At 38.3% G+C, this 27045-nt stretch overlaps 2 protein-coding genes across 2 annotated transcripts in view; one reads left to right on the forward strand and one right to left on the reverse strand.

Annotated features, from left to right (window-relative positions):
- Nucleotides 1-478: 478 nt before the first annotated feature.
- cers6 (ceramide synthase 6) lies at nt 479-26864 on the reverse strand. The gene is made up of 11 exons (XM_034693632.1): nt 26514-26864; nt 24590-24695; nt 24346-24476; nt 16584-16641; nt 11865-11915; nt 11674-11766; nt 6479-6607; nt 5262-5368; nt 3699-3855; nt 3506-3529; nt 479-1460 (listed from the first exon to the last, which is right to left on the reverse strand). The coding sequence occupies exons 1-11, from the start codon at nt 26681-26683 to the stop codon at nt 1302-1304; spliced, it is 1185 nt and encodes a 394-aa protein (XP_034549523.1). The 5' UTR covers nt 26684-26864; the 3' UTR covers nt 479-1301.
- stk39 (serine threonine kinase 39) overlaps nt 26209-27045 on the forward strand; it is a 35142-nt gene continuing 34305 nt past the window's right edge. Inside the window, exon 1 of the mRNA XM_034693631.1 lies at nt 26209-26936. Within this exon, the coding sequence (XP_034549522.1) occupies nt 26892-26936 (45 nt within the window). The 5' untranslated portion in view covers nt 26209-26891. The remainder of the gene's footprint in view (nt 26937-27045) is intronic.

Here is a 27045-nt window from a genome sequence, read left to right on the forward strand (position 1 = left end):
TTTGTGTTTTTAACTTTCACTATGATAATGTTTTGGTGTTTTCTTACCTCTGAGTGAGACATTAGTTGACGTAGTGCAAAACACAAACGATGCGCTGAGGACCGGTTTTGAATCAGTCACCATCATATGGTCGCGAAGCAGCGGCGCTCGTGCATGTTAGCCAGGGCGTCGTTTTGGAGGAGCCCCGAGGGGAGAGGAGGAGGGGTTAGACGGAGTCCTGAGGAAACGCTACATTTAAATTCATGCTAGTTTTCCGTGACTACCAACCCTAACTTTAGGACATAAAAATCCCCCAAATAAATAAATAAAAAAGTGACTTCTCTGAAATGTCTTCAAGCAATCACAGTATACATCCTAGTATGGATAAACTATGAATAAAGTTCTTACCCAGGTCATTGTTTATAGAAAACATGTATCTTAATAAATCGACAGAATCCATTTCCAGACTGATGATGCTGATTAAATAGACCAACATGTATTTGCAGTCTTCATGTTTTTTATTGAATAATTCAAATAACCCATATCCGCCTCGCAACAAACGGCCTTTTAATGAAATGCCTTCCAGAAATGTACCAGAATACTTAACAAAATGCTTTAACAGGGAATACAGCGTGTAGCCATATTTGATGCACACACATAATACTGTTATTGACATCTCATATACAGTTTGAGTGGAGAATGTATTTAAAAATGTGAGTAAACTTTGCACATTTTGGCATTTCTTTGGGGGTGTAGCATAAAAAGTAAACCCAGGTCTTCAGCATTTTGCTAATACTCGTTATCATGGTGTGAGTGTGAAAAGAAACAGCTGCGTCGTGTGTGATGAAGATGATTTAACCCTGACATCAAAGTAGAATAGAAGTCCCACTAGCTTTAGCAAACATATTATAAAAAATAAATAACATAAAGAGACAAACATAAGAAATAAAAGTCACCCCCAGTATGCCAGACTACTGTATGTTAGAGTAGCATGCTTACATCGTAAAATGAATCGCTTTCATTCATTGGATAAAACGGAGAGTGAGTTGTACCGATAGGAGTGCTTTGATATTTCACTGAGTGCAGTCTGATGCAAATACGTAGATGAAGAGAATAACTTGTGCAAGGAAATTAGTAAAGAATGAAATTGATAACAAAACTGCATTCACATAGATCTATCAAGAACTTCCAGTACCAGACAGGCGATGTTATTCATGTCAAAAACACACACACACACACACACACACACACACGCTCTCACACAAACATACAGAATGATGGACGGTGTCTTTAGCATGGCTCCAGTGTTGTGATATCAGTAGTCAGTGTTCGTCGGGATACAGCGCTCCTGTCAGGTAGCCGTTGGTCCCGTGGCTTTTGTTGGTCCCGTTGGTGGTGCTGTTGTGATGTTTCTGGTTGGGTGGAGGGCTGTCCTCCTCATCAGAGCTGGACTCGATGTCGCTGCGGTCGTCTTTAGACACCTGCAGGAGTGAGAGGGATGGCTTGAGATTACATTTTTCTCATTAAAATTCTTATCTGTGTCATTATCTGCAGCAGCCATGCGTGGCGGTGCTACAAATGGGCTTCTGGGTGTTGAACCAGGAGGTGTTCTGCCAATCAATATGAGGCAACAAGCTGTCAAAGTGTAGCTGTAGAGCTGTTGAATGTATTTGTTCAGATATATCCGTGTTTCAGATGTATTTAAAACACAGAGGTCTCTGAACATTAGAATGCTCAGGGTTATTTTTTACTATTCATGCAGTTACTTCTTGACTTTTCATCTTTTATGTCAGAAAAGTCAGGGACAAAATGGAAATGGATGAGCATTTTTCAAAGAGCCTAACCTTGCTGTGTCCTAACTGTCAAAAACCATTGAAAAATAAAATATTTTATCTCCAAATCCCCAGATTTGAGAATCTACTGCACTTTTACCAAGGCTAAGTATATTATTTAATAGCATACCTTTTTTGGCATAATCATTTTCGATAAATAATTTAGTATGTACTGTATGTTGGCCTGGGCAGGGATAAGGTACACAAAATTAGCATCTAGCTAAGTGCTGTGCAAATTCTCTAAATCTGCGCTACCCTTTCCAAAGAAATGAACAATAAAATTCAGCAAGCAAAGTTACATACAACCCATATGATGAGTCAGTATTCAAGACTTAACATTACATTTTAAGACTAAATGCTAAATATTAATCAGAAATGATCTGTACCATGAAAACCATCTAAACTAAGAAATTAAGCATGCTAGCATTTGCTTAGCACTAAACACGGAGTATAGCTAATGCTGGTAGTAATGTCATACATTTTTATTTTGACTGGAAAATGGTGCTAATTGAAAAGCTAATTGATCATCAAAGTAATTCGAATTCAAAATGAGAAAAAGCTGAAAACTGTAGCAATCCATCAAGAGCTTTAAAGCTCCTGTGAGGATGTTTCATTGTGTTGTTTTCAGCGCCCCCTGTGGACGACGCAGTACCCTGCATCTCTTTCTGATTTTGTTCTGTACATTCGTTAGGCATAGACTGTAAGACTGTAAGTAAATATGAACAGCGTTGCTCTGCCTTTTCCCGTTGTACGGTTTTGAAGCCAAAAAACCCTGTTCGAATGCACAACCATTGTGCAGCCAGAGTCTGCGCAGTAGAGAATTTCTGTGTTGCCACGGTAACGAGCTCCGCCCTACAGCGTACTGTCCCAATCAATCAAAGTAAACCCGGAAGTAAAACCCCGTTTTTTAAACTCTAATAACTAACGAAAAAGAAACTTTTCAGAACAAAGAGGTCTTGAACACAAAACAGTTAAATAGTAACTACATATCACCACAGCATACGGATGTGAGAAACATTCGTACGACATGTATTTATTTTTTAAAGTTTAACTGCAGCCCCATTCAGATGAATGGGGGAGACAGAGTTTTTGACCTGTACTGCAGCCACCAGGGGGAGCAGCTTTTGTGGGAGCCTCAGTTCCAGCCGAGCGATTGGACGTCCATTTTTTTTTTTTACAGTCTATGGTGTTAGGAGTGTATGCTGCAGTCTATATACCATTTAAGAAACTTAGCTGTGGAAAGAATAAACCCAAAAGGGTGTTTTGCATCCTGCAGTTAATCAACTCTTCTAACACCTAGCCTGCGGCTAAAAAAAAATTGTGTAGGAAAAGCCAGCTTTAACGCTGACAGTCTTGTTTGCTTTTGCAGGTCATTAAAATAAACCGCTGTGAACGCTAGCCTGTTTCATAACTAGCTACAAACTCCTCACAGGGGTTTTAAATCAAAGCACAAATGTCAACCTAGCAGAGCTCATGTGAGAACAGGGGGCTTGGGTTACTGAAGAGATTTTGATTCAGTCATATCTGGAGATATGCCTCCAGCTTAACTCAAAGTCTACTGACTAGGTAAGGGCTGATTAAGAATCTAGAGCATAATGTATGAACATGATTATGTGGTTGCCAGAAGCAGGAATTTTATAATATGCATACAGTACAGAATTTTAATGGAGATGTTCCCCTTTGAGGCTACTTACGTGTAATGGATTCCATTTTCCCACCTTGGAGGTTGCAGGTTGGCAAACACAATAGAAAGAGAAAGTCAAAAACTGACTGTTGCAAACATTACACAGCATTTATGTATGTACTTGCAGCAAAACAACATATTATGCAAGCACAGGTATAACTGGCAGGATTGTGCAGAAAGAGGAGCAGAGTGCAGTGACTCACTTTTCCTTTGGAGATGGCTCGGCACGCTGTCTTCACTATAAGGTACGACCAGAAGGAGTGGAGAAGCTGCAGCAGGATCAGAAGCAGGTTGAAGACCCACCAGGACGGGTAAGGCCCGACAATCTCCCAACTCTCGAATAATGTTGTATTTAAAATCCTTGAACAGCAACAAAGGAAGAGGGGAGACAATGAACTTGACGTGTTTCATTGAAAAGACACATTAAAAGCACCCTTTTGATGTGAGGGGAGTAACAAACGTACAGAGAAAGCAAAGCAGAAGCTAGGGAAAGACCTGAGGTTAGCCCAGGTGCGCCTCTTTGTCTTTGGATGATGTGTTTGGAGCAAAAACAAAAGTGTGTTTTCAAAAACAGGGGCATTGTGTTTGTAGTTGAATTTACGTGAAGCTATAAATCTCAGCGTAACTAAAATTGCTGATGAAGAGAAAAGCTATGGCAAGCTTAACATGTCATTCAAACAAAATGTCATAGATCAGTGTTACCTTTATCCCTGAGCCAATTCTTGCAAATGTGTGTCTGTGTATCATCCTCCAAATACTGAAGCCATGGCAACAGCTTTACAGTAATGACAACTTTACAGTGTGTATGGTGTGGGATGACTAAAATGAAATGTAGGCTCACTGTATTACAGTGTGGAAACAAAAAGGCAGAGAACAGTGTGTGGTCTTCAAATGCTACAGATAAACCTCAATTCTCCTTGTATTTAAAAAACCCTTTCTTCAGAGTAGCAGTAGTCAGACTCTCAGACAATAAACTTGACTCGAGCTGCCCAAAATAGCATCTTTGTGCCGTTATAGAATGGATGGTATCTAACAGGAGTAGAGACAACTGCAGATACCTGACTTGGAAACTAAATCATGTCTCCCTTCACTGAGGAAAGGTGTGATAGCACTGCTGGGGATGACTGCAAGATGAGTGCTGTGCTCACGTTTGAGGGCTCAAATTGATTTGTGGTTACTGCAAATATCATCAGATTGGCTGCTTGTAATTGGCATTAACCAGCCTCTGTCATTTGACTTTTAAATGTCTGGGTAAAACAAAGCCGCAAGAAATTAATTTAAATAATCTAACCTGCCTCTTTTCTCTGGCGCAGCAATCAGGATGGATTGAGTACAAATTGAAAATGCTGAATAAATGCAATGTTCATCAAAACAACATAAAGGACACCAGAATATGATAAAAGAGGAGTGTGAGTAGAAAATCCATTAACATATCAACAATCAGGGGAAAGTCTTTGTATGATAAACTGAAAAACATAATTATCAGCTTCTCATTTGTTAGGCTTTCTTTGAGAGGTTAAAGCTGCTGTATCCATAGTAACTATTACTTAGCAACAAAATTCAGAGATGTTGCTGAACTGAAAACTGGGAAAGAAGTAAAACAGCACCGAGATCCTCGTGACACTGACATGCATTTGCAGGGATGCGCTGCCAATATGTGCACAGCTTCTCTGGCATCTCATGCACAGGATTTTAAAAACCGTACTGAACCCAAATGACAAACTAACACTACTTTAACAAAGTCAGCGTTTAATAATAAGACTTACCAGACAGGATAAACTCCCAGCCTGGAACTTATGAAGAGGATTGCAAACATTGCAAACAGTAGGTTGCAGAGTATCTGACATTTGGCATAGTTGGCCATCTTGGCAGCCTGAAAAGAAAAACAAACAATATTTTGTCATGTAAACAAACACTAATAGGTGACATATTATGCTCTTTTTCATCCAAATATATTGGTCTAAGAGGGCCCCAAAACATGTCTTTAAAGTTCATTGTTCAAAAAAACACTTTGAAATCAAATTTTGGCAGGGCTGAAAAACCCTCTTTTTCAGCCCTGCTCAGAACAGGCTGTTTTCTCTCTGACCACGCCCCCTCAGGAAGTTGATGTCCCCTCGGCTGTCCAGCACGTTGATCTAATGTTTACTTGTTGACTGAATATACACGGCTGCTCACAGACCCGCGTTACTTCAGCCCTCTGAATTTGATCCAGAATCTGATCCTGACAGAGAGGCGCCTGCAGCAGGACCTTTATGAACGATTGGTCACAGATTTTGTGTTTCTTGTTGTTTTATTTGTCAGTATGTTGACGTGTGTCTTGGTACACAGCTATGAACATGTAGCTATGTGGCTATGCTAACTAGCGCTAGCACTTTTCCATGAAAAAAAAAGTCATCCACTAGATCTTCAAATCTGCAGACGTGGGGAGTAAAACCGACCTTTGTGTTTATTAAGACAGCCTACAACTAGCATGCCTCCCTCCTAAGCTCCTTGTTAGCACACGTGTGCAGGGAATGAAAAACAGAGGAGAAGTTGAATAGTATTTTATACAGTCTATGGGCTGAACAAGCTCCGAGCTCTGACTTCCATTACAGACCGGATGTCGTTGCGACGTATGAAAAATACTGAAAACTGAAACGGCTCGTTTCAGCACACATTTACAGAAAGGTGGAGAAAATCAAAACAGGGGCAGAATGGATTTTTTTCATTTTCGGGGGGTTTGTATACATGCCAGGGACACATATTTCAGGTAGAGAACAATCAAAAAGTCGATTTTGCATGATATGTCACCTTTAAATACCTCTTAATATCTCTTACTAAGATAAAAGTATAACTAGTTCACCCTTTGGAATACAATATAACACAATGATATTAAAAAAAGCCCTTCAGTTTAATATGAATAATAATGTATAGCTAAACATGTAAACTCCAAACACTCCACCCACACACCTCCTTTCCCCCATCTGTCCCTTAGTTCTCTCACCTCTATCAGCACGTCGGCTGCATCATGGAGACACATGACCAGGGTCCCCACTCGTGCCATGTTGTTCACGTAGGAAAAGGTGATGAGAGAGATTGTTGCCACATGGTGCAGGAACATGAGCAGGAAATCCTGGGGAGAAAGTTACCAAGGAAACAAGAAACCGCTAAACAAAACTGTCTGTTTGAGTCAGTGGTTGCAGCCGGTACCCAGAGCCCCTAGTACAGTACAGTTATGTGATAGCACAAGGGACATACCTGCTGTGAGCTTTGTTTGTAAGCGGTGATGCAAAAACAATTTGTCAGTTTGTTTTCCTCAGTTTTTAAAGCTTAATACTATTGTGCAACACACCAGTGCCCTTTTGCAAAACTGGCACAGGAAGCATTACATGTCTGAGTTTTCTCAACCTTGGAATGCCCAACGCCTAAGTTAGAATCTGCGGATCATTCTTGCACGTGTCATTACTGCGTGCGTCTTTCAAAATGAAACCTCTATTTCAGTGAGTCATGTTCATCATGTGCAACTCTGTGACTTGCGCAGCCATTGAAAATATATAAAACAAGTTATGACAAGACAATGACTAATCAAGAGATGCACAAACAAACAGATCATGATTGCCTTCAGTGTCCATACAGCCATGAACACTATGTGCACCTAAATGTGTGTGGTGGACATATTTGTGTGTTCGGCTTGTGCTGCAGTTAAGTTTTAATTCAACTTCATCCTTTTTCTTTTTGCCACACTACAATTCAGCCATCTATTTAATCTTCTTAGCTTTGTTGAATACTTTTACATTTAAAAAAAAAAAACAGTACTAGTGCAAACAATTCTGAAATATCAGTAAAAGTGACCCACTGACCGTCCCAAGAGTCAGAACAAAGCATGGAGAAGCAGCATTTTGTTATTATGCAGCATAGACCCGGAATAACCTCCCAGAGAGTATTAGAAAAGCCCCGACTCTGACCACTTTTAAGTCCATGCTGCTTACACTGCTCAATAATGGATGCAAACCCATTCTTAAACCTTAGTTTTTATTTCTGTAACTACAAACTTTTAATTTATCTAAAAAACTAACTAAATTTACTTTCTTACTTTCTCTATCTTATATTTTAAAATATTTTATATTGTCAGGCTTATGTTTGTTTAATGTCATATTTTAAATTGGTTATTTTCTAACAAGGTATGGCGTTATGGAATGAACCTGATATTGGATCTACAATTAAATGTTGGGCATACGGGCACCCTGCAAGGGTGTCAAGAGGTCTGAGCCAGCTTTGGGCTGTGACTCGACACAGAAAAGATTCAATGTGTGAGTCTTAATCCTTGAGAAGAAGTTCTGAGATGAATCGAATAATTAAAGGTTCAGTTGTGATTCTGTGTCCGGCAGGACAGTAAGACTCTGCAAGTTACGGACTTCAGATCAGTGAAGGGGGCTGATTATTTATAATACTCCCTCTAATTGAAATAAATAATAAGACCCAACACTATTTACTATGTACGTTAAGTTACAAAGTACACAGAGAGATAGAGAGAGTAGATCAAACATAACTGGCCGCATATACAATTTTAATATTTGAATTTTTTGCTGTAAGTTTTTGTTGATTGTTACTGTTCTGGTTTTTAACTCTGTAAAGCACTTTAATTTGCTCTTTGTGTGAATGGTGCTTTATAAATAAACTTGCCTTGCCTAAAAGTGCTCCATTGGAGATATGTGTCAGAGTATCTAAAGTATGCAGAAAAATTGCCCTTTCATTTCTTCTACTGCACCATACCTCATCTCAAGCTCAATATAACTGATACAATCATGAAAAAGACGTATTTAGTATGGCTGTCATTGTAGTTGAGCTACTTAATCAGTCTATAGGGTAGATTCATCTATAATTGAAGCAGGGTGGCCACAACATGATTAAAATTACTACTATGAGGAACTTTCATTCAGTGTAAATGTAGCTGCATCTGTGTACAAAGCAGTGCATCTTTCTCTATGCTGATGTTGTACTGAAAATGAGTAAGAAATGTTTTCTGAAGCAGTATGTCACCCTCAGTCAACTTGTCACTCACTGTAAAATTTTACCTTGAAAACACAAAAAAAAGGCAGTGTGCTTTGTGTTGCCTTGCCTGACACCTACCCTGTGACAACGTTGATGGGCATTGAAAAAAACCTTGCGGAAATAGTAAATTTTATCCCTGATGGTCTTGTTTGCTTTTGTTGGTCATACAGAGGCATCAGTTTCAATTTAAAATTTGAAAAAAAAAAGGTAAGCTAGCCTCAAAGCGTGTTAGCTTTTAACCCTCCTGTTAAATTGCAGGTCAAATTGACCCTTTAAAAAGTCTATTTTAGGCCGTATTTGCTTTCCAAACCAGCTAAATGCAGCATAAAAATCTAGGCAGCATGTCACAGAAGAGGTGTATCGTGTTAATTTATCAATATCACTTCATAAAAAAAAAAAAATCGAAATGTAAAATAAAATAAACAAAAATCTATGTCATGTAAAATCATTGTATTTATATTTAGGGCTTTCGGATGTAAATTAAAAAAAGTTTTAACATGAATTTTAATGATAAACATGCGAGTTATCCTCATTGAACCATGATCTGTGAGAATTAAAGAACACCAATGGACTAAATCTTGATTTAAATGGTTAGCAATGGAGTTAAAAGTTAAATTTAAAAAATGTGTATTGGGATTTTTTGGGGTTCTGACACTTTTGGATAATTGATTATGCCCCGGGTCAAATTGACGCAGGAACAATATAGCTGTTCCAGAGAAATTAAAATAACGGAAGGGTTAAACACTGCTGATGGTTGAATTTATATTTAAAAAATGTACTTAAAAATGTTGCTAATGGGAGCGTTGGTGGCCAAGTGGTCAAAGCGCCCCACATACAGAGGATACAGTCCTCGTCGCAGAGTTCGCCGGTTCGACTCCCGGCCGCAACCACTCTCTCTCTCTTCAGCTGTACTATCAATAAAGGCAAAACAGCCCCCCCCAAAAAATTCTGCTAACGTAGGTTTCATGCACCCTTTCTTGATAGCATGCTAACCCTACCTTGCTAATTTAAGAAGCCTGTTTTGATAATCTGCTTAAAAAAACCTACAGGAGCTTTAATCATCACCACATTAGAAATGGTAATGTTGGTTTGTAGGATCAAAATGTTGAGATAAGTGCAACTAACTAAACTTCAGGAGTAAGTGTGCTGGCTTGTCTTAAATTATTTTATAACCTCATTATGTGTATGTATAAAGTCATACGTTTTGAAGTAACTAGTTAAAAGTCCAATATTTCATTGTGTACTGAAGTGGGTACGAGATACGAGTACTAAAAAGATAATACTCAAGTAAAGGACAAAGTCTGACTCAAAACTTGTAAATGTGCCGGGATATATTTCACAATGTTTGGAAATTGGCAAAAATCTCCCTCTTCACTTGAAAACAAAGCAAAGCAGAAAGAAGAATCACCTTTGAGTTTTGGTAAGCCCCCAAGCTGACTGAGAGAACAGATAAATGTAGTGAATGCACTGTAATGTCTGAGCTCAAAGCACCCTGAACCAGTCCAAAGTAGTGACAGAGTGAAGAGAGGAGGATGAGAAGGAATGGAGTAATGATGCAATATACAGAATGAAAGCAAGGCAAAGAGTGTGCAAGGGAGAACATACTGGAATTGGCAGGGGATGCAGAGGACCTCCTCAGTGCAGTGCTGTGCATGAAAAAACTGAAAGGAGAAACAAAAAACAGACAACATGCCAACAGTCAACAAAGAGATGACAGAGTGAAGGCATACACAGCATGGCATCATGGGAGGTTGCTTTGAGTGCAGTGTGTGGTGGAGAGGGGAGAGCTGGAGATGGACTGGAGACAGGAGTGAGATCATGGCTGGAAGGCATGCAAATGAATACAAAAAAAACAAAAAGTGTAGCCATTTTGATGAAAAAAAGAAAGTGGGTTGAAGTTGGGCCAGAAAACATGTTTGAACAAACTGATACTGAATTTCAGTTTTAAACACACTGAGCAATATGTTTTATTTATAGGACATTTTTAAATATTGCATTTCAAGGTAGAGAATTTTGACTTTTATGTAGTTTGTAAAAGGCAGTGAATTTATGTCAGAACGGCAACATGTAAGTACTTCCTGATGAGTTCTGAGTGTTAAATGGAATATGGTTGTGGAAATAGTGAACTAGCTCGGATGCTATTCCAGTCAGGATGAATAAGCGTCTGAAATGTACATGTATATAAATCATTTTAAGAATCATTGAGTCTTTTGATACCATAGTGTAACAGATAATACAAACACCACCACTGCCCCCCCTGACCCACCCCCCATCCCCCCCATGAACAGATCCATACCATCCCTGCATTGTCTGTCACACTTCATCATCTCATCCCGTACTGACTCTCTGACTGCTGATGGCATTATAATGCATAATATATTATATAATTATCTTTGCCATATTATATTATGTTATATTACATTATTATTGTTTACTACAACTCACGGTCATATTACATACTCATATTTATTTATTTATTGCTTAATCTGTCATTACCAACCATAATCACACCATGTCAACCTGTCACTACTGAAACATTTTTAATACTGCCTGTAATAACTGCAATTTAATCTAAATTCGATCTGTAACATTCTATATATCTAAATTGTATTCTATCTTTATTTAACTATTTCTATTTTTACTTATTTTATTTTACTAATTGAAACTTCTTCTTGATTGTACTTATGTCTGGGTTGCTGTAACAACTGAATTTCCCTCCTGGGGATCAATAAAGTAATATCTTATCTTATAATACTTTGCTGGTTGCATCACTTAATACACAAATTAAATTACACATTAAAAAGTTTTGCAAATCCAATTTCCGCAACTTAAAAAAAATAAAAAATAATACCCCCCTTGCAGTTTTTTGCTATGTCAAATCCATGAGTTTACACTGAAATGGAAAGTAAATGTTCACAGACTGAATATGACAGAGTCATGGTGACACTAAGAAAACAAATGGACAGATAGCTAAAGATAACTACTCTATAACACTATATCTTACAGATCTAACTGTTCTGGTCTTATCACAAAAAGAAAAAGTGACTCAAAGTGTCACTTCTGCCCTTCATATAGAATATTTAACAGGTATTCATCTTATTGTTGATACATGCTGTATGTCCTGATGTGTCTTGCGGTCATTCTTACCTTCCTTCTGATGTCTGTAAACTGGGAAAAGAGCAAGGACAGGTAGAAAGACAGCTCCAGTATGTAGTAATAATGGATGTCCACAGTCAGCGGCTGCATGAACACAAAAAGCAACACGGTTCAATGAATATGATCAGAAGTAGGAGTTTTTGGTATCACTGTAACTAAGTATGAGTGAACAAGACTTTTACCTGGTAAGGGTAGTTGTACCAGCACTCTTTAGTGTTCCAAAGCCAAGGAGTCTGAAAAAATAACAGAGAAGCATTAAAATCAAAGTTTAATAATCCATTAAAAAAATACATACCTGATTATATTTGAAATATTCAAACTGAGAACATAGTGAGTACGAGACAGAGGTTTGCACTGGAAAAAAATGCCCCTCCTAAAACAAGAAAAGAAAACTGATTTCTAGGTACTCTTACCTTGAAAAAAGCAAAAATAAGAAAACTGTGATCTTAACATTAGCAGGGAAAATTTTTTAAGCAATATTTTACCAGTGTTCTGAAGCTTAGTGTCTCAGAATAAGACAGGAATGCTAACAATTCGTATTTTTTCACTCAAAAAAAGATTTTTGCAATAATACATTTCATGTCAACTTCTTCATTTGAGATATATTCACCTTAATTTGAGTTGTATTATAGCAGCTTGAAATAAGATTACAAAGTTTAATTTGAGCATTTTAAGATATAATGTCTTCTCATAGTGAGCTGGATATAGAAATATTCAGTCATGTTGTTTTTTAGGATAAGCCAGCTATGCTCTAAAGTAGGTGTTTCATTGTGTGCATGTAGTTTGAGGATGTATATTTTTATCTGATTTAGAAGAAACAGTGCCTGAATACTGTAACCCTCCCTTAAAAAAAAAACCCTTTCTTTATTTTATCAATGGAGATGTTTTCTGATAGATTCTCCAATAAAATTCATTTACTTAAATCAAGTAAAGTGTTTGTCTTAAATCAAGATTATCCATCTTCTACAAAGAAGAAGATCAAAGAAAAATGTATGAAATGTAAAATAAACCTTGTTTCTTCTAAATTACAACTCAAAACAAGATCATTTCAAGATTGTTTGACTTAACAAGATATTTAAGATGTCTTAAAACAAGTCCCTCTATCTTGCTCAAATGTTACTTGTTAAGTAAATTATCTTAAATCAAGTGGGATAAGACATTTTGACTAAAAAAGAGACAATTTCACTTGGTAAGATTTTGAGTTTTTGCAGTGTGAGAGTACTTTCATAGAATTAACTGTGAAGAATCACGCTGGAAAAGAGACCAGATCTTTTTATTGCTCCTCCATTGAAAAAGTATCATATATTTTCTCTAATAAGAATTCAATAAAGACAAGATATTTACACTAATGGGCTCAAAGTCTTTCAATAAAACAAGAAAGTGCAGGCTCCATTAATGGAAAAAATCAATGCAGTGTTATGCTGTTCCCACACATACAGCTGAAGTTCAATTCAACATTTCCTTGTCATTTAAGATCTGACACATGAATATCAATGTGGCCACTCTACAATGAATAACCCTCTTAATGGAATCTGAATGAAACCATAGTGGTTTCTAAAATACTGAGTGGATGTTATAAGAGCTATTGTTAAGAGGCGTACTTTGGCATAAAAAAAGAAACCAGAGGAGTTTCATCCTCATATGAGTAATGATTTAATGGCATCAGGCTGACGAATGAAATGGTAACCGTGATACATAAGAATGTGTTATGAGCAAACCAGTGACCTATCACTGTAACCGAGTTAAAGTCTCCTGCACTTCTCTCCAGACATGCCGCTCTATTAATAAATCCCACAGAGACTGGAGCCTGCAGCCAGGAGTGCCAAGGAATGAACTATTTTCACGAAGTGCTTTGTCATGCAACTTGTGTCTTGAGAGATTTTCCCAACTCTGCTATCACAACCACGGCTCTGTTGATTGAATGGATGTTTTTTTTCATGAATATATGAATGAAATACACTAATCCATCTCAGTCACATATTTCAGTAATAGTATGCTGCAGGGAAGGACCAAAAGACCATCATTCCTTAAAGTTCACAAATGTGGCTTATTGAAGCCTGTCATTCCTTTAAAACTTCTGCAGCTGTTGGGATTTCAAACTCTCTAAACAGAGAGCAGTACTCAAATCACCTACATCCCCTGAATTTCCAAAAGAAAGCCAGCACATGATGACTAGCAATGTTATCAGATTCAAAATGAATGCATCATTTAATAGGTAAAATATTTCATATATTTTTAATTTGATCAACTGCTATTTTTCTTCCCAATGGAGTTACATTTATCATGCCATAAGTTAATATTCATTACCTCAAAGTATGCCATTAGCACTTTCTGCCAGAAAGTTATTTCAACCAGGAACACCTTCATGTTTAATTACAGTTTTAGCTAAAACCATAATTTTGTACTTGGCAAGGTTTTTTTTTTTTTGGTTTTTTTTTAAGATTTCTTTTTTTTTTTTTTTTAATGATATTTTTTGGCCTTTTGCCTTTATTTGAGAGGACAGCTGAAGAGAGACAGGAAATGTGGGGAGTAGAGAGTGGGGGACGACATGCAGGAAATGGTTGACCGGCCGGGAATCGAACCGGCAACCCCTGCGACGAGGACTGTAGCCTCTGTATGGGGGCGCTTAGACCGCTAGGCCACCAGCGCCCCGGCAAGGTTTTTTTTTACTAAAAAAACTTAGTTGCTTGAAATATAGAGCAAATGTAACTAAGTCAAATTTGATTTCACACAGGACCTGAACAGGCCTCCATGATGTAAGTCCTTTATTTGACATAACAGCTATTTACCAAACACCAGTGCAGTGAGCCTAGATGGGACTATATAACAAATAAAATTTAAGCTAGCCTCAAAGCGTGTTAGCTTTTAACCCTCCTGTTATGTTGCTGGTCAAATTGACCCTTTAAAAAGTCTATTTTAGGCAATATATGTCTTCCAAACCAGCTAAATGCAGCATACAAATCTCGGTAGCTTGTGACAGAAGAGGTGTTGTGTTAATTTATCAACATCACTTCATAAAAAAAAATTAAATCAAAATGTAAAATTAAATAAACAAAAATCTTTGTCATGTAAAACTATTGTATTTATATTTAGGATTTTCCAATGTACATAAAAAAAGTCTTAACATTAATTTTGTCGATAAATGAGTGAGTTATCCTCATTGAACCATGATCTGTGAGAATTAAAGAACACCAATGGACTAAATCTTGATTTAAATGGTTAGTAATGGAGTTAAAATAAGATTTAAAAAATGTGTATTGGGATTTTTTGCGGTTCTGACACTTTTGGATAATTGAATATGCCTGGGTCAAATTGACCCAGGAACATTATTGCTGTTCCAGAGAAACGAACATAAGCCTCCACTTGAGGCTGGCTTCGGAAGTACCGGAAACCACATACACACCAATTCAAAAAAGGCAATCTTTACAGCAGAAATAAACATGTTTACAGCCTGGTACAAAAGACGAGTGTAGTCTGGATAGCTCATTTCTCGATCGGCACACACTGTACAGGGGGGGAATTTTTTTCTAACGAAGCAATTTCGAAGATATTTAGATTACGATTCTTCCAATGAGAGGCACAGCTGACTGTGGGAACACTGTAGCTGTTGGCTAAGAGGCTCAATCTCCGCCTCTTCACGTCACAATCACTCAACAACACCAATATGGCTCCTGCCGCCGATTGGCCTCAAAACAGCACTTCAGAAACAGATGGGTGACATCACGGATACTACATCCATATTTTATACAGTCTATGGCTATTACCCACCAGAGGCGCCTCGGGCAGAGAAACTGATACATGTTGCGTACAAAAATAGGGCTAAATCTACATGGCATCTTCTGATGGAAAAATGAAAGCATGGGATGCACATGCACCTATATTAGTGTTTCGGTCAGTATTTCAAAAATTAGCTAAATTACGTGATAGAGTTGACCCCGTCTGCAGCAGTTAATAGCCTCATTTCCGGTTCAGTTCATTGGCCGGTCTCTCAATAATAGGGCTGAGCTGACTGGCTTCCCCTGTGGATAATACACGTACCATTGACAAATACCTTATACATCCCTCTAATACTTTAAAATATATATAGTTTGATGTAAAATGGTCCTGAGGGACGACTCACAGAGCAACAGGGACAATAGGAGAACTAATTTACCTCTATAACACTATCCCAGTCATAGGACTGTGTAAGACTGTTTAAGATTAACAAAGTGGTTGCTAATAGTAACTACAGTCATTTCAGCTGTCCTCATTGTACAAGCAGTCAATAGAATATGCCAAACAAGCAACTTTTGAACAATGTAATCTATTCTAATAACAGGGCACCCAGTGAGAGCACATATTAAGTGAAACTTCCAGAAGTTGCTATTCTTGATTAGTGTGAGAGTGTTATAGGACTAATAAGGCATGACTAGGGCCTGGCTGGGGCTCCCTCATAGTGATTAAATCATGTCCGATAGATTCCCCACTTAAAACAGCTACTGTCCTTTTCATTTTTGGCCCCTTGGGCAGTCTGATTTCTCCACTGCTGAGCTCCACATGCTTTGTTTAAAAGTCTTGCATGCTTAATGAAAAGCATTATTTAGCCTTGGTGTTTAGTGTTTTTATTTGTCAGCTGCTCCCTCTTTCCTTTAACGCTCCTTGGAAGATCCATTATTCATGAAAACATGTTGCAGTGTGCTCTACAACAATCCTCCTTTATGAAATTAGTCTGTTACACCAGAACATCCATTTGACTCGCCAGTCTCATGACTAGGCACCAACATACTCAGGAAAACCACAGGATTTTCATGCTAGACATGCTGTGGAAAATAGATTCAGACCTCAGTGACTCATACAAACTGACATTCATACTGGCAGCCCTAACACAGGGCTGATGCTTATTTGTGTTTCAGGATACTTACCTTTTTAAGGAAGCGCACTCCATAGGTAAATATGTATAGATAGAATGTAAACCTCCACCTGAAAGACATAAAGAAAGAAAACATGTGACTATGCAGATACAAATGAGTACAGGAAACAAAACTTTCATTACTTTTGTAATCTTCACTTTTTGTTTTTTAGGTGAATCGTGAAAAATCAGCAGGACACAGTGGTGGTGTTAAGAATGCTGGGGGCTTCATGCTGAAGACCCCTGCCTCAAAACTCTCTGTGTGAAAAACAGTAGCTCTTAGCTGTGATGTATGTTTGCAATCATTTTCTTTAGCCTCTTTATCTTTGTCTCATTTCCACATTTTCTCAAGGTTATACTATTCTAAATCTTATGGATACAGTTAGTAAATATTAAATCTACAACCATTCAGTGATTTAAGCAGCTGCAGAAATTACTATAAGTTGTCCTGTATGTTTAATGCAGTTTTGGTCCAAGTAGGAGCATATTCTGGCACACCATCTGACCTGTAATCACACATGTCAAGTGTGTGTTAAGTCCTGTTATGTCTCTGCAGTATACTGTACAGTAGAATGAGTCACCAAAAATAGGACTTCTCATCTGTGAGGTCCAAAACACCCACACTGTCCAGAAAATAGACCCAGCCCATCTTGCTCTTTGCTTTATATAACCCAGCACATATTTACAGTAACTTTACAAGGGAGGGGAGAGTGATCATGAGGTCTCCGCTTATAGGGAAGGAGAAGGAGAAGGAGAAGGAACTGCCTTAGCTGACACTTTAGTGATCAAATCTTTGCTGAGTAGGGAGATGTGCAAAATATATATACCCAACTCATAACCGTCAGCAACTGGGAGGAAGGATTTAAGACTGGGCAACCAGCAAGCCCCCTTTCAGCACAACTCTGGAAGTTGCATCAGACAAAACTGTTGGAGGGAAACCTAATTTATGTGCAGGGCCGGAATGAGAGACCCCCTGGTCTGCGTAATTGGGTTGTCACCGCATTTCAGATATTTAGAACCAATTAGAGTAAATGTTTTTTTTTTTTCAGTGGAGCTCATATTCTAAAATATGCTGTTTGGTGCAATGCTAAGTAATCCAAAAATAAGAGAAGCAAAACAAAGCCTGTTTTCTATCATATGAAGGAAAACAACAAATGATGAGCCCATTGCTGTGACAGAAGCATGTCACATGAGGCAAGGCTTGCATACTTTAAAGGTTGCCCTGTGTGTCTGCTCCAGCTGTCTTCAAATCAAATAACTCTGACAGTCACCACCCCAAAACACAACATGACATTAACAAAAGAAACCTGGGTAAATCAATATCACAGCTTCTAAGAGCTGGAGCTTTGGTGTAAATGTTTGTTCAAGATAATCGTTGTTAACACTTTAATGAACGCCAGGAAATTACTATTATGGTAACATGTGGCCCGTGGAAGCCATCATTAACTGCCTTTTGTGCTTGATCCATAGTATTGTAAAAACAAATTGGATGAGTCTACCTGGCTCACAAAGACTGTTGCATGGCAACAGGTTCATCAAGTCTGCAGGAGTCTTTTTCAAGTGCCGTTGAATCGCTGCTATATATGTGCAATCACAATGACTCACAACTGCTTCCCGTGAACAGTTTCTTTATTCCTAAGTCAGGCACAGATGGTTTTTGTGTCATTGTTAGGTACCTTTTTGCCAGCATGCAGTGTTGATAATGATTGTTGGTCGTAAAGAAAAACATTGAATTATCCCAGAGCTGCTGTTTACTTGAGGCACATTATCCAGCAGCAACTAGCCAATAACATTTAAACCTATTGGTTACAGTTACTGATTCATCAGTTATTATTTAAATTACGGACTAGTCCTGTAAAAAAAAACAAAAAACTTAAAACTCATAGATTATATAGCACAAAAAGACAAGGCTTAAGTAATATATTAAAATCAGTGGTGGACAGTAACAGAGTAAATTTACTTGAGTACTGTACTTAAGTACATTTTTTGAATATCTTTACTTTACTTGAGTATTATTTTTTGGGGGAACTTATTACTTTTACTCCACTACATTTCTATCAGTGCTCTAGTTACTCACTTTAGCTTTTAAGTCAGCTCATGAATTTCCTTCTCTTTTCTGAAATCTGATCCCACTGTTGAACGTGGAGCAAACACAGAGCAAATTTCACTCAGATCAAGCAGTTCATTTAGAGGTGGTAATGATGGCTATATTTCTCCACATGAGCACCCATGGTCATATCTTCAGACCATTTTAGAGGTTTTTGAAATGAAGAATGATACGTATCATTTGAAATGTTCTCCCTGTTTCCCACTCTGCTCAAACATACAAACATTCACTGTCCAACCTGAGAAAGCGTGTTGAGCTACGTAACATTTGTTTCATTCCAGATGAACATTTCAAACTAAGTTGTCTGTGTTGGAGTAACTTAGTGTCTGTTTTTATTCCATGGCATAGTTTTTAGAGATTTCAAGTAATGGTTTCCAAAAGATAATGTAACCGAATGTACTCCTAATTATTCTTGAACGCAATTTAAAATCGATTTTTTAAAAAGTACTTTGAATACTTCAGTATTTTTAAAAGCAAGTACTTCAGTACTTTAACTCAAGTAATAATCTGACAGAGCAACTTTCACGTGTATTGGAGTAATATTTGACCTGGAGGATCTATACTTTGACTTAAGTAATGAAGCTGTGTACTTTGTCCACCACTGATTAAAATACATAGAGAACCACTGTTGTTTTTTTTATTAGATTTGCTTGATTATTAGTGAATCATTCAAGAATCATATCCAGTGACACTGTCGGTTTTAAACTGAGACAGATCCACTGATCACTGTTAAATGTACCTCTATAGACAAAGCACCTGAGGAAGAAAAGAAATCGTAGGTTGGCAACTTTGATTTGATTAAAAACTCAGTAATGAGGCTGTCTTTATTCTGAGAGTAGTACTTCGCTTTGGGGAAAATAATGAAAAGCAGGTCATGCTGGCTCATTTAATTCTACTCTGTCACTTCTCCAGGTGGGTAGTGCGAGTACCAGCTGGCTGCAACTGTTTGCATTGCGATGGTTCAACATAACAATTAGTCATGAAGCTCCAGCTTTGATCAAGATTCTGTTGTGTGAAAGACTTGATATTTTCCCTTCTTGCTGTTAAAACAGGAGTAACACCTCTGTCACTCATCAGGATGTAATCGCTGCTCCTTCCACCTTTATGTGTTTATCTAATTAGGTCTGATGACTCGGCATAATTTCAAAATGCCTCAAAGCTTGTTAATAGACAGTTATCTTACTGTGTTGTTGCAACAAATTTTAAAGCTAAAGTGTGTTTATCCATCCCCACATAGCAGATTACAATGTTTTACCTCACAGCTGTCCTACAGGCATATGCCACTCAAACATGCTTATTGTTGTAATTTTGGTGTCTGCTGAGCTGCACCAAGGCAGTTGTGATGATTGAAAAGCATGAAGATCATACATCTACAGAAGAGCACAAATGAAGATATCCAAAGTGTAACTTGCTCATTTATTTCGACAGTAACAATTGGCATAATTTGGGATAAAAATATTAAATGAATAAAAAAGAGGCTATAGTTATAAGGCATGAATTATCAACAAAATATTTTTTTGTTATACATTTGTTTATACTCTGCAATACAGTACAACTGTAATGAGCCTCCACCTCAAAACAGCCAAATATAAATTTAAAAAATGTTAGGAAACACCATTATATCCTCCCTTTTTGGGAGTAAATAAGAAAAGAGAAAAATCCCATCTCTTTTTAGTAATTATGAAGCTACTGCTAGCACCTGATTAGCACAGCTCAATTCAAAGACTAAAAACAGGGAAATAGGCTAGCTAGCCCAGCCCTAAGAACCCTTACTTTTTGCTTGTATAATCCTCATTTAAAGTCAAACCTAAAATCTTAAGGATATGTTTTTCATGAGTTGCGGTCAACTGTTTCTTGATCTGGCACATGGACTTCCTGAAAACCCTTAGCTTGTTGCATGACAACATCACAGCAACGACACGCAGAGAGATGAGCCGTCCACTGCTGCTATTACTCTGGTCCACAAAGAAGTTGTGAAGCGGATGATCTGTGTAATTTAGAGTGGCCTCTAGCTTCTTCTGTTTGCATCTCTCCACCAAAAAATGTATATATCTTTTTATTTATTCATTCTATTTTAAGTACTTTTTATGTACAGCGTTTTGTGTTTCAATGTCATCATATGAAAAGCGCTTTATAAATTAAGTCTGATTGATTGACTGATTTTAAGGTGCTGTACATTTTGTAACTTTAACCAGAGCTAGGCAGGCTTTTTACCCATTTCAAGTCTATGTGTAAAGTTAAGTTAGCCAGCTAATGATGGTAGCTCCAGCCTCCAGGTTTAGTGTACAGATTGGATATCGTTCTTTATCTTCTGATTCAACTTTTGCATCATATTAACTTAGGCCTAAGATATATATTACAAGGCAAATATAGCAACTTTAGTGACATCAGATAACAGAGGCTACTGAGGACATCAAAGCATGCTCCCTCTTCAGTCAGCTGTAACCGCTGCTGAGAGGAGGGACTCTGTGGTAAACTACACTGAAAAAACTGCTTATCTCATTTTGTCTTTTAGTCTCATAATGAGGCTGTAGATTTTTTTTTTAACATGTTTTTTTCTCATCACAAATTAACTTCTGCTGCTGTGATGAAATAGTACAACTTGCATCTGGTAATTTTCCATTCTGAGTCTAAAAAAAATGCCTTTTAAAGAAAAACTTTAAAGATTTCAGTCTTTGCTTAAGAGAACAGTGAGAGGTCATGATGGTTTCTTGCAGAAAAAAAAATCAATACTTGAACTTGTTGGACCGGCTCTTTTTGATGTAGCGAATCTTGGAAGAATAGATGCGGTAACAAAAGCTGGTCAACAAACTGCATGCATAGTCTTCATTATTTTCAGACTAAATGTGTCTGCTACATACTCCCTGTTTGCATAATGAAAAGAATAGACAACAGATCAGCCGTCCTGACAACAGGGAGACAAAGAATGCTATCAGTCTGCAACAGCTGTGCATGAGGGCCTAATTAGAGCACAATCACTGCTGGAAGGACTGAAGCCGGGCCCATTTGGAGAATTGCATCGTAAGCAACTGAGACAGACAACCTGGCCAAACTGTTGCAAAGCTCAGAGCCGTCTGCAGTCATTTTTGCTGCATGCAGATAACAGATTTAATTTGGTTAAACAGAAAAAAAGACAACTGTAGTAAAAAAAATCCTGCACATTTTCCAGATGAGCACAAAATGAGCCTTCTGTTGTGTTTGATAAAGGAAGTTTTTTTTAAAATGTTCTCTTTGAGCTTGTACAAGGAGTCCGGCGGTCTAATCGTCCAGTAGTGCTCTCCTGAGTGAACAGCAGCCTCAGGCGGATCAGGCTATGTGAGGCTCCCTGTGTCTCAAACTGCCAGATTGGTTCCACTGGTGTCAGACATGACTCCGCTCTGACAGCCACGTTCGCTTGTTGGCCTTTAACATCACACTGCTAAGTAACTACAATCTCCCTGATGGCAAATGCTCCACTTGCAGTTTAGCCAGTTCTCTATTACAGCCTGAGTGGGCTTGTTGTGTTCGCACTAGATCTCATTCGACTATTATCACACAGCAGTACCACCAGCACTCATGTACCAGTCTTCAAAAACCATGTCACGTATGTCCAGCAACAGTTGAACAAACATGAAGGACTGTCATGGTGTCTCTTCAACAAACAAAACAAGCATTTTGAAATGAAATGTTAAGTAGGTCAAGTGGTAGGTGAACGGGCTGAAATGAATTGACCAATACTTTGACTATTGATTTATCATTTCAGTCATTTTGCGGATAACATTCAGGAGATCCAGCTTCCCAAACTGAGCTATTTTCTTCTTTTATCTGTATTATAAAAGTGTTACTTCATGTAAAACTTAATTGCTGGCTTCAGAATGTTGATCATATAAAAGAGGGATCCATCCAACAACTATAACTTCCATAATACTTGGTTTTGGCGCCATTCTTGCATTGGCACCAATTTAAAATTCACTGTCAAAATCATGCTGCTTCACATGTCATTTAAAATTCAGATATCAGCTTTGGGAAAGTATGTCAGTAGGGTTTTTAAGAGAGTATGCTCTAAAGCAGTGGTTCTAAAAGTGGGGTCCTAGGACCCCTGGGGGTCCGCGAACCATAGCGTGGGGGTACGTGACATAACTATATCACTCATACACACTTCACTCCGGTCACAACTGTTCCTGCTACTACTTGGCTTTGCTTACTACCTCGCAAGCATGGGGCCATTTCTAAATCAGTTCATATCGCCAAGTGATGCTAAGCCCAAGCTAGCTAAATTAAGACAATATGATGACAGGTACATAGAGTTTGGTTTTATTGAGAACAGTGACGGGAAACCAAAATGCGTCATGTGTCTTCAGGTGCTAGCGAACAAAGCTATGAAGCCAGCCAAGCTAAAGCGACATCTGATCACCCAGAATATAAGGACAAAACTAAAGACTTTTTTCAGTGAAAGAGAGAGGAACACATCCACCAGAAAAGACAGATGTGAAGTGTTTTCTGTTTATCACTATGGAACAGGTCTGAAGTGTTTAGATTGATAAGTTTTAAAATACAAATTGTTCAAAATGCATCTAAGAGTGCAAATGGTAGTAAGCATGTGCTTAATCTATGTTACAATTATGAGGGGGTCCTTGGAAAATGTTCCCACCTGTAAGGGGTCCCTGGCCGCAAAAAGTTTGAGAACCCCTGCTCTAAAGACATCACTCTTGGTTCTGACGTATTGTTTTGCACATTTCCACAATTTTCTGAAATAAAGGATTAATGACCTCATAGGAAATTTACCGCACATTAATCAGTTAAGAAAATAATGTATTATAGCCTCAAACAAATCACCTTTCACATTAATGCCACCATGCACATCTCAATAAAACATCTCTTTGTGATTGTTTGTGTTTCAGTGGCCACACAGTTTTGCATACTATATGGAAATGAACTTGCAGAAACAAAAAACTTGCTCTGATGAAGTGTTTAATCTCTGTGAACCGTCCCACCTGCTTTTACTACAGTCACAGGTGTGTTATTGATGACTGGTAATGCAGTGCACCCTATGTAAATCAGCATCACTTACAGCTGTACTTGCAATAGTAAAATAACTCCATGCAACAGTGAAGTAGATATGATGTTCACTGTGATGGATTATCTACATCGGGCAAGTAAAATAATGTCTGCTAGTTCATTTTTACCCCCTCAGATGATACTACAAGGAAATAAAAGGCTTATAGTTAGGTGTACTGTATGCAGTGGTGGTTCTGGGGAGGGGCCAACAGGGGCTGGTGCCCCTGTAAAACTGAACCTGGACCCCCTGTGCCCCCCCTCCACACCAAAGAAATATTATACAATAAAAAAAAGCTTCGGTATCGCGCCGATGTTACAGGCGGAACACATGTGTGTCGTACTTGATTCCAGTCCCTTAGAGCGCTTAGGGACTCATGTTGAGTGTAAACAGCCAAACAGCTGCTGTCAGTCTGCATTTTGATAATGTACACAGTAGATATGTCTAGTATAAAGAGATGCACTGATGGTTTGCCAGTTTGTTATCAGCCGGTCCTCGCCCTTCTCAGTCTCTTTGTCAGGGTTGAATGTGTCCCTCTGACAACACCCTTGGCCCCAGCCTGGCCCCCCCAGTAAAATTGTTCTAGAACCGCCACTGACTGCATGGTGTAGCGTTGAGAGTGATTTGCCTTACATGCTTTCGCAGAATCTGGCGAGAGTGCTTGGCTTCTCCTGGTTGCGGCGTTGTCTAAACCAGCGCTGTATAGTCCGCACGTCCCAGTCCAGCTGCTTGGACAGGCCCTCCAACCTCTTCTCATCCGGGTGCTGGCAAGACAAAATAAACGCTTCATAATTTTTTTATGCAGCTTTCATTGTGGCAAAAATGTAATGAGACAAAACACAAAAGTTAACAACAACAAAGAGAACACATGCAGCACCTTGGTGATAGCAGTGAACACCTTCTCCAGGATGGCGTTTGGTTGAGCTTTCTGAGGCCCGTTGGCTTGGATCTTCAGGCCCATGGCACATGGTCTGGCAATAAACCTGCAATTAAAGTATCATGACATACTTTTAAACAGATACAGAGACGTTATGTTAAAGAGCACATTAATCAAGAGCACTTATTTTAAAGGATTGGAATACCAACATTCTGTCACTAAAAGAAACATGTGTATCCTTATGTTATTTACTGATAAAGGCTAACAGTCATAACACCTAGATATGTGCATCTCACAAATAAAAAGCACAGGAGTGTAAATATATATTTTGTCCATTTGGTATTTTTTAACAACTTTATTAGTGGCATATTCATTTACAGTTTGCAAATCTCATATGGCAAAACACTAAAAATTTGTGTTTTAACATGGTACCCACTCAAATATGTGAATAAACTCTGAATATAATGTATGCCTTAATGCCTTGTAAACTGAAATTATGGCTCAAGGAAAAACAATCATGTGATCATCTGAATGCATCAAACTAGAGACAATGAAATGCAATTTTAAATGTGTTTTTAGTAGTGATGAACTGTGTTGAGTAGCCTATGTATTGTTTTAAATGTTAGTATGTTTTTTATCAATTGTATTGTACATTCGTTTACATCTTCCTGCCCAGGGACCACAGATGAAAATTAGCTTATAGCTAACTCTGGCTTGAGAGTTTTTGTTTTGCATGGCCCCTGTCAAATAAACTAATAAATAAAAATAAAAATAAGGATTTATACCATTTCTATTAACACCACCTGGGTTGTTTGTTTTCTGTAGATAATTATATTCACTATATTATTTATTATCATTACAATCTTTCAGCATTTTAGGATATATATATAAAAATAGTTGAGGGTTTAGTGAGGAAACTGCAAGCCTCACTCACTCTTTAACCCTCCTGTTATGTTGCGGGTCAAATTGACCCTTTTTAAAGTCTATTTTAGGTAATATATGCCTTCCTAACCAGCTAAATGCAGCATAAAAATCTTGGCAGCATGTGACAGAAGAAATGTTGTGTTAATTTATCAACATCACTTCATAAAAAAGAAAAAATCAAAATATAAAATAAATCAAACAAAAATCTATGTTATGTAAAACTATTGTATTTATATTTAGGGCTTTCAAATGTACATTAAAACAAGTTCTAACATTAATTTTAATGAAAAATGAGTGAGTTATCCTCATTGAACCATGATCTGTGAGAATCAAAGAACACCCATGGACTAAATCTTGATTTTAATGGTTAGTAATGGAGTTAAAAATGAGATTAAAAAACATTTGTATTGGGATTTTTTGGGTTCTGACACTTTTGGATAAATGAATACACCCCGGGTCAAATTGACCCATGAACATTATTGCTGATCCAGAGAAACGACCATAACAGGAGGGTTAACAAGACCCCTGACACTCATATGCATGATAGGAAGCATTGAAGACCTTCCTGTTCTCGAGCTCTACTGTTGATGGTTGTTCAAGAAACAAAGTCAACAGTCAAGCACGTTTCAGCATCCACATGATAGCATTAGACTCTGAACTGCTCCGGCAGACGAAAAAGAAGCTTGTTTTGAGAAGAAGTTCTGGTTTGATCTTAGAGAAATGTGGCTGGATCAGGGCAGGTATACAGGAACTTACTTGTCTGCACCGTGAAAGCACTGACAGATGCATCAGATGCAGACAGAGGGCAATGCTGCAGGCCTGCAGAAAGAGGGATGATCATCAACCCCGGTGATTTGTGAGCTAACCCGATAAGATGCCATTGTTTAGGTAACAGGCTGACGAACATGGACAGCGCGGCGTGCTGCATCACTCACAGGCACACTTCATCGACATAACAAACCGTATCACAGCCACCTGGATCTCCTCTTTTTACACCCACCTTTCAAAAACCAGCCGGATCATAAAGATGCAGAATGCTAAAGGACACGCCAGATAGAGATCCTCGGCTTGCGGGAACGTAGCTTCATCTGTGTTTTTTAAGTCAGCCCAGGTTACATTATGAGGGAGCCAGAACCTCTCGTTCCAAAACCACGCCAAAATACCGGCCATCTCCCTGCAGCAGACACTGAGACCGGGTCGGAAGAGAAGTCGATGTCCCCACGGTGTCCCGGAGGTCTCTCACAGGCGATCTGAGCGTGCACACTCGGCTGATGATGAGATATCCGTGCTAGATCTCTGTCCGTCCGTTTCCCCTCAGCTATTCCAGTGTAGGGAAGTAGACTCAATCAGCTCCTCCGCGACTGATTGGTGCGTTGAAATGTCATGCAATACAGTCAGTGTGCGTTACACCGGCGTAACCAAGGTAAACCACTTTCTGTATCACACATTAACAGAAGCATTGCATTGAACAGGGTGAATAAATTCTCTCATTCAGAGATTTTAACAGACTAGATGGGTATTTATTTTCTTTA

Source organism: Notolabrus celidotus, chromosome 10 (assembly GCF_009762535.1).
Source record: "Notolabrus celidotus isolate fNotCel1 chromosome 10, fNotCel1.pri, whole genome shotgun sequence".
NCBI lineage: Eukaryota > Metazoa > Chordata > Actinopteri > Labriformes > Labridae > Notolabrus > Notolabrus celidotus.

What these genes read in the sequence shown, in the direction of transcription:
- cers6 (XM_034693632.1), bottom strand. Translation starts at nt 26,683, where the DNA reads ATGGCCGGTATTTTGGCGTGGTTTTGGAACGAGAGGTTCTGGCTCCCT. An exon ending in TGTTCACTGCTATCACCAAG is followed by an intron (nt 24,477 to 24,589) that starts GTGCTGCATGTG and finishes TTGTCTTGCCAG; the next exon opens with CACCCGGATGAGAAGAGGTT. An exon ending in GCCAGATTCTGCGAAAGCAT is followed by an intron (nt 16,642 to 24,345) that starts GTAAGGCAAATC and finishes TATGTCTTTCAG; the next exon opens with GTGGAGGTTTACATTCTATC.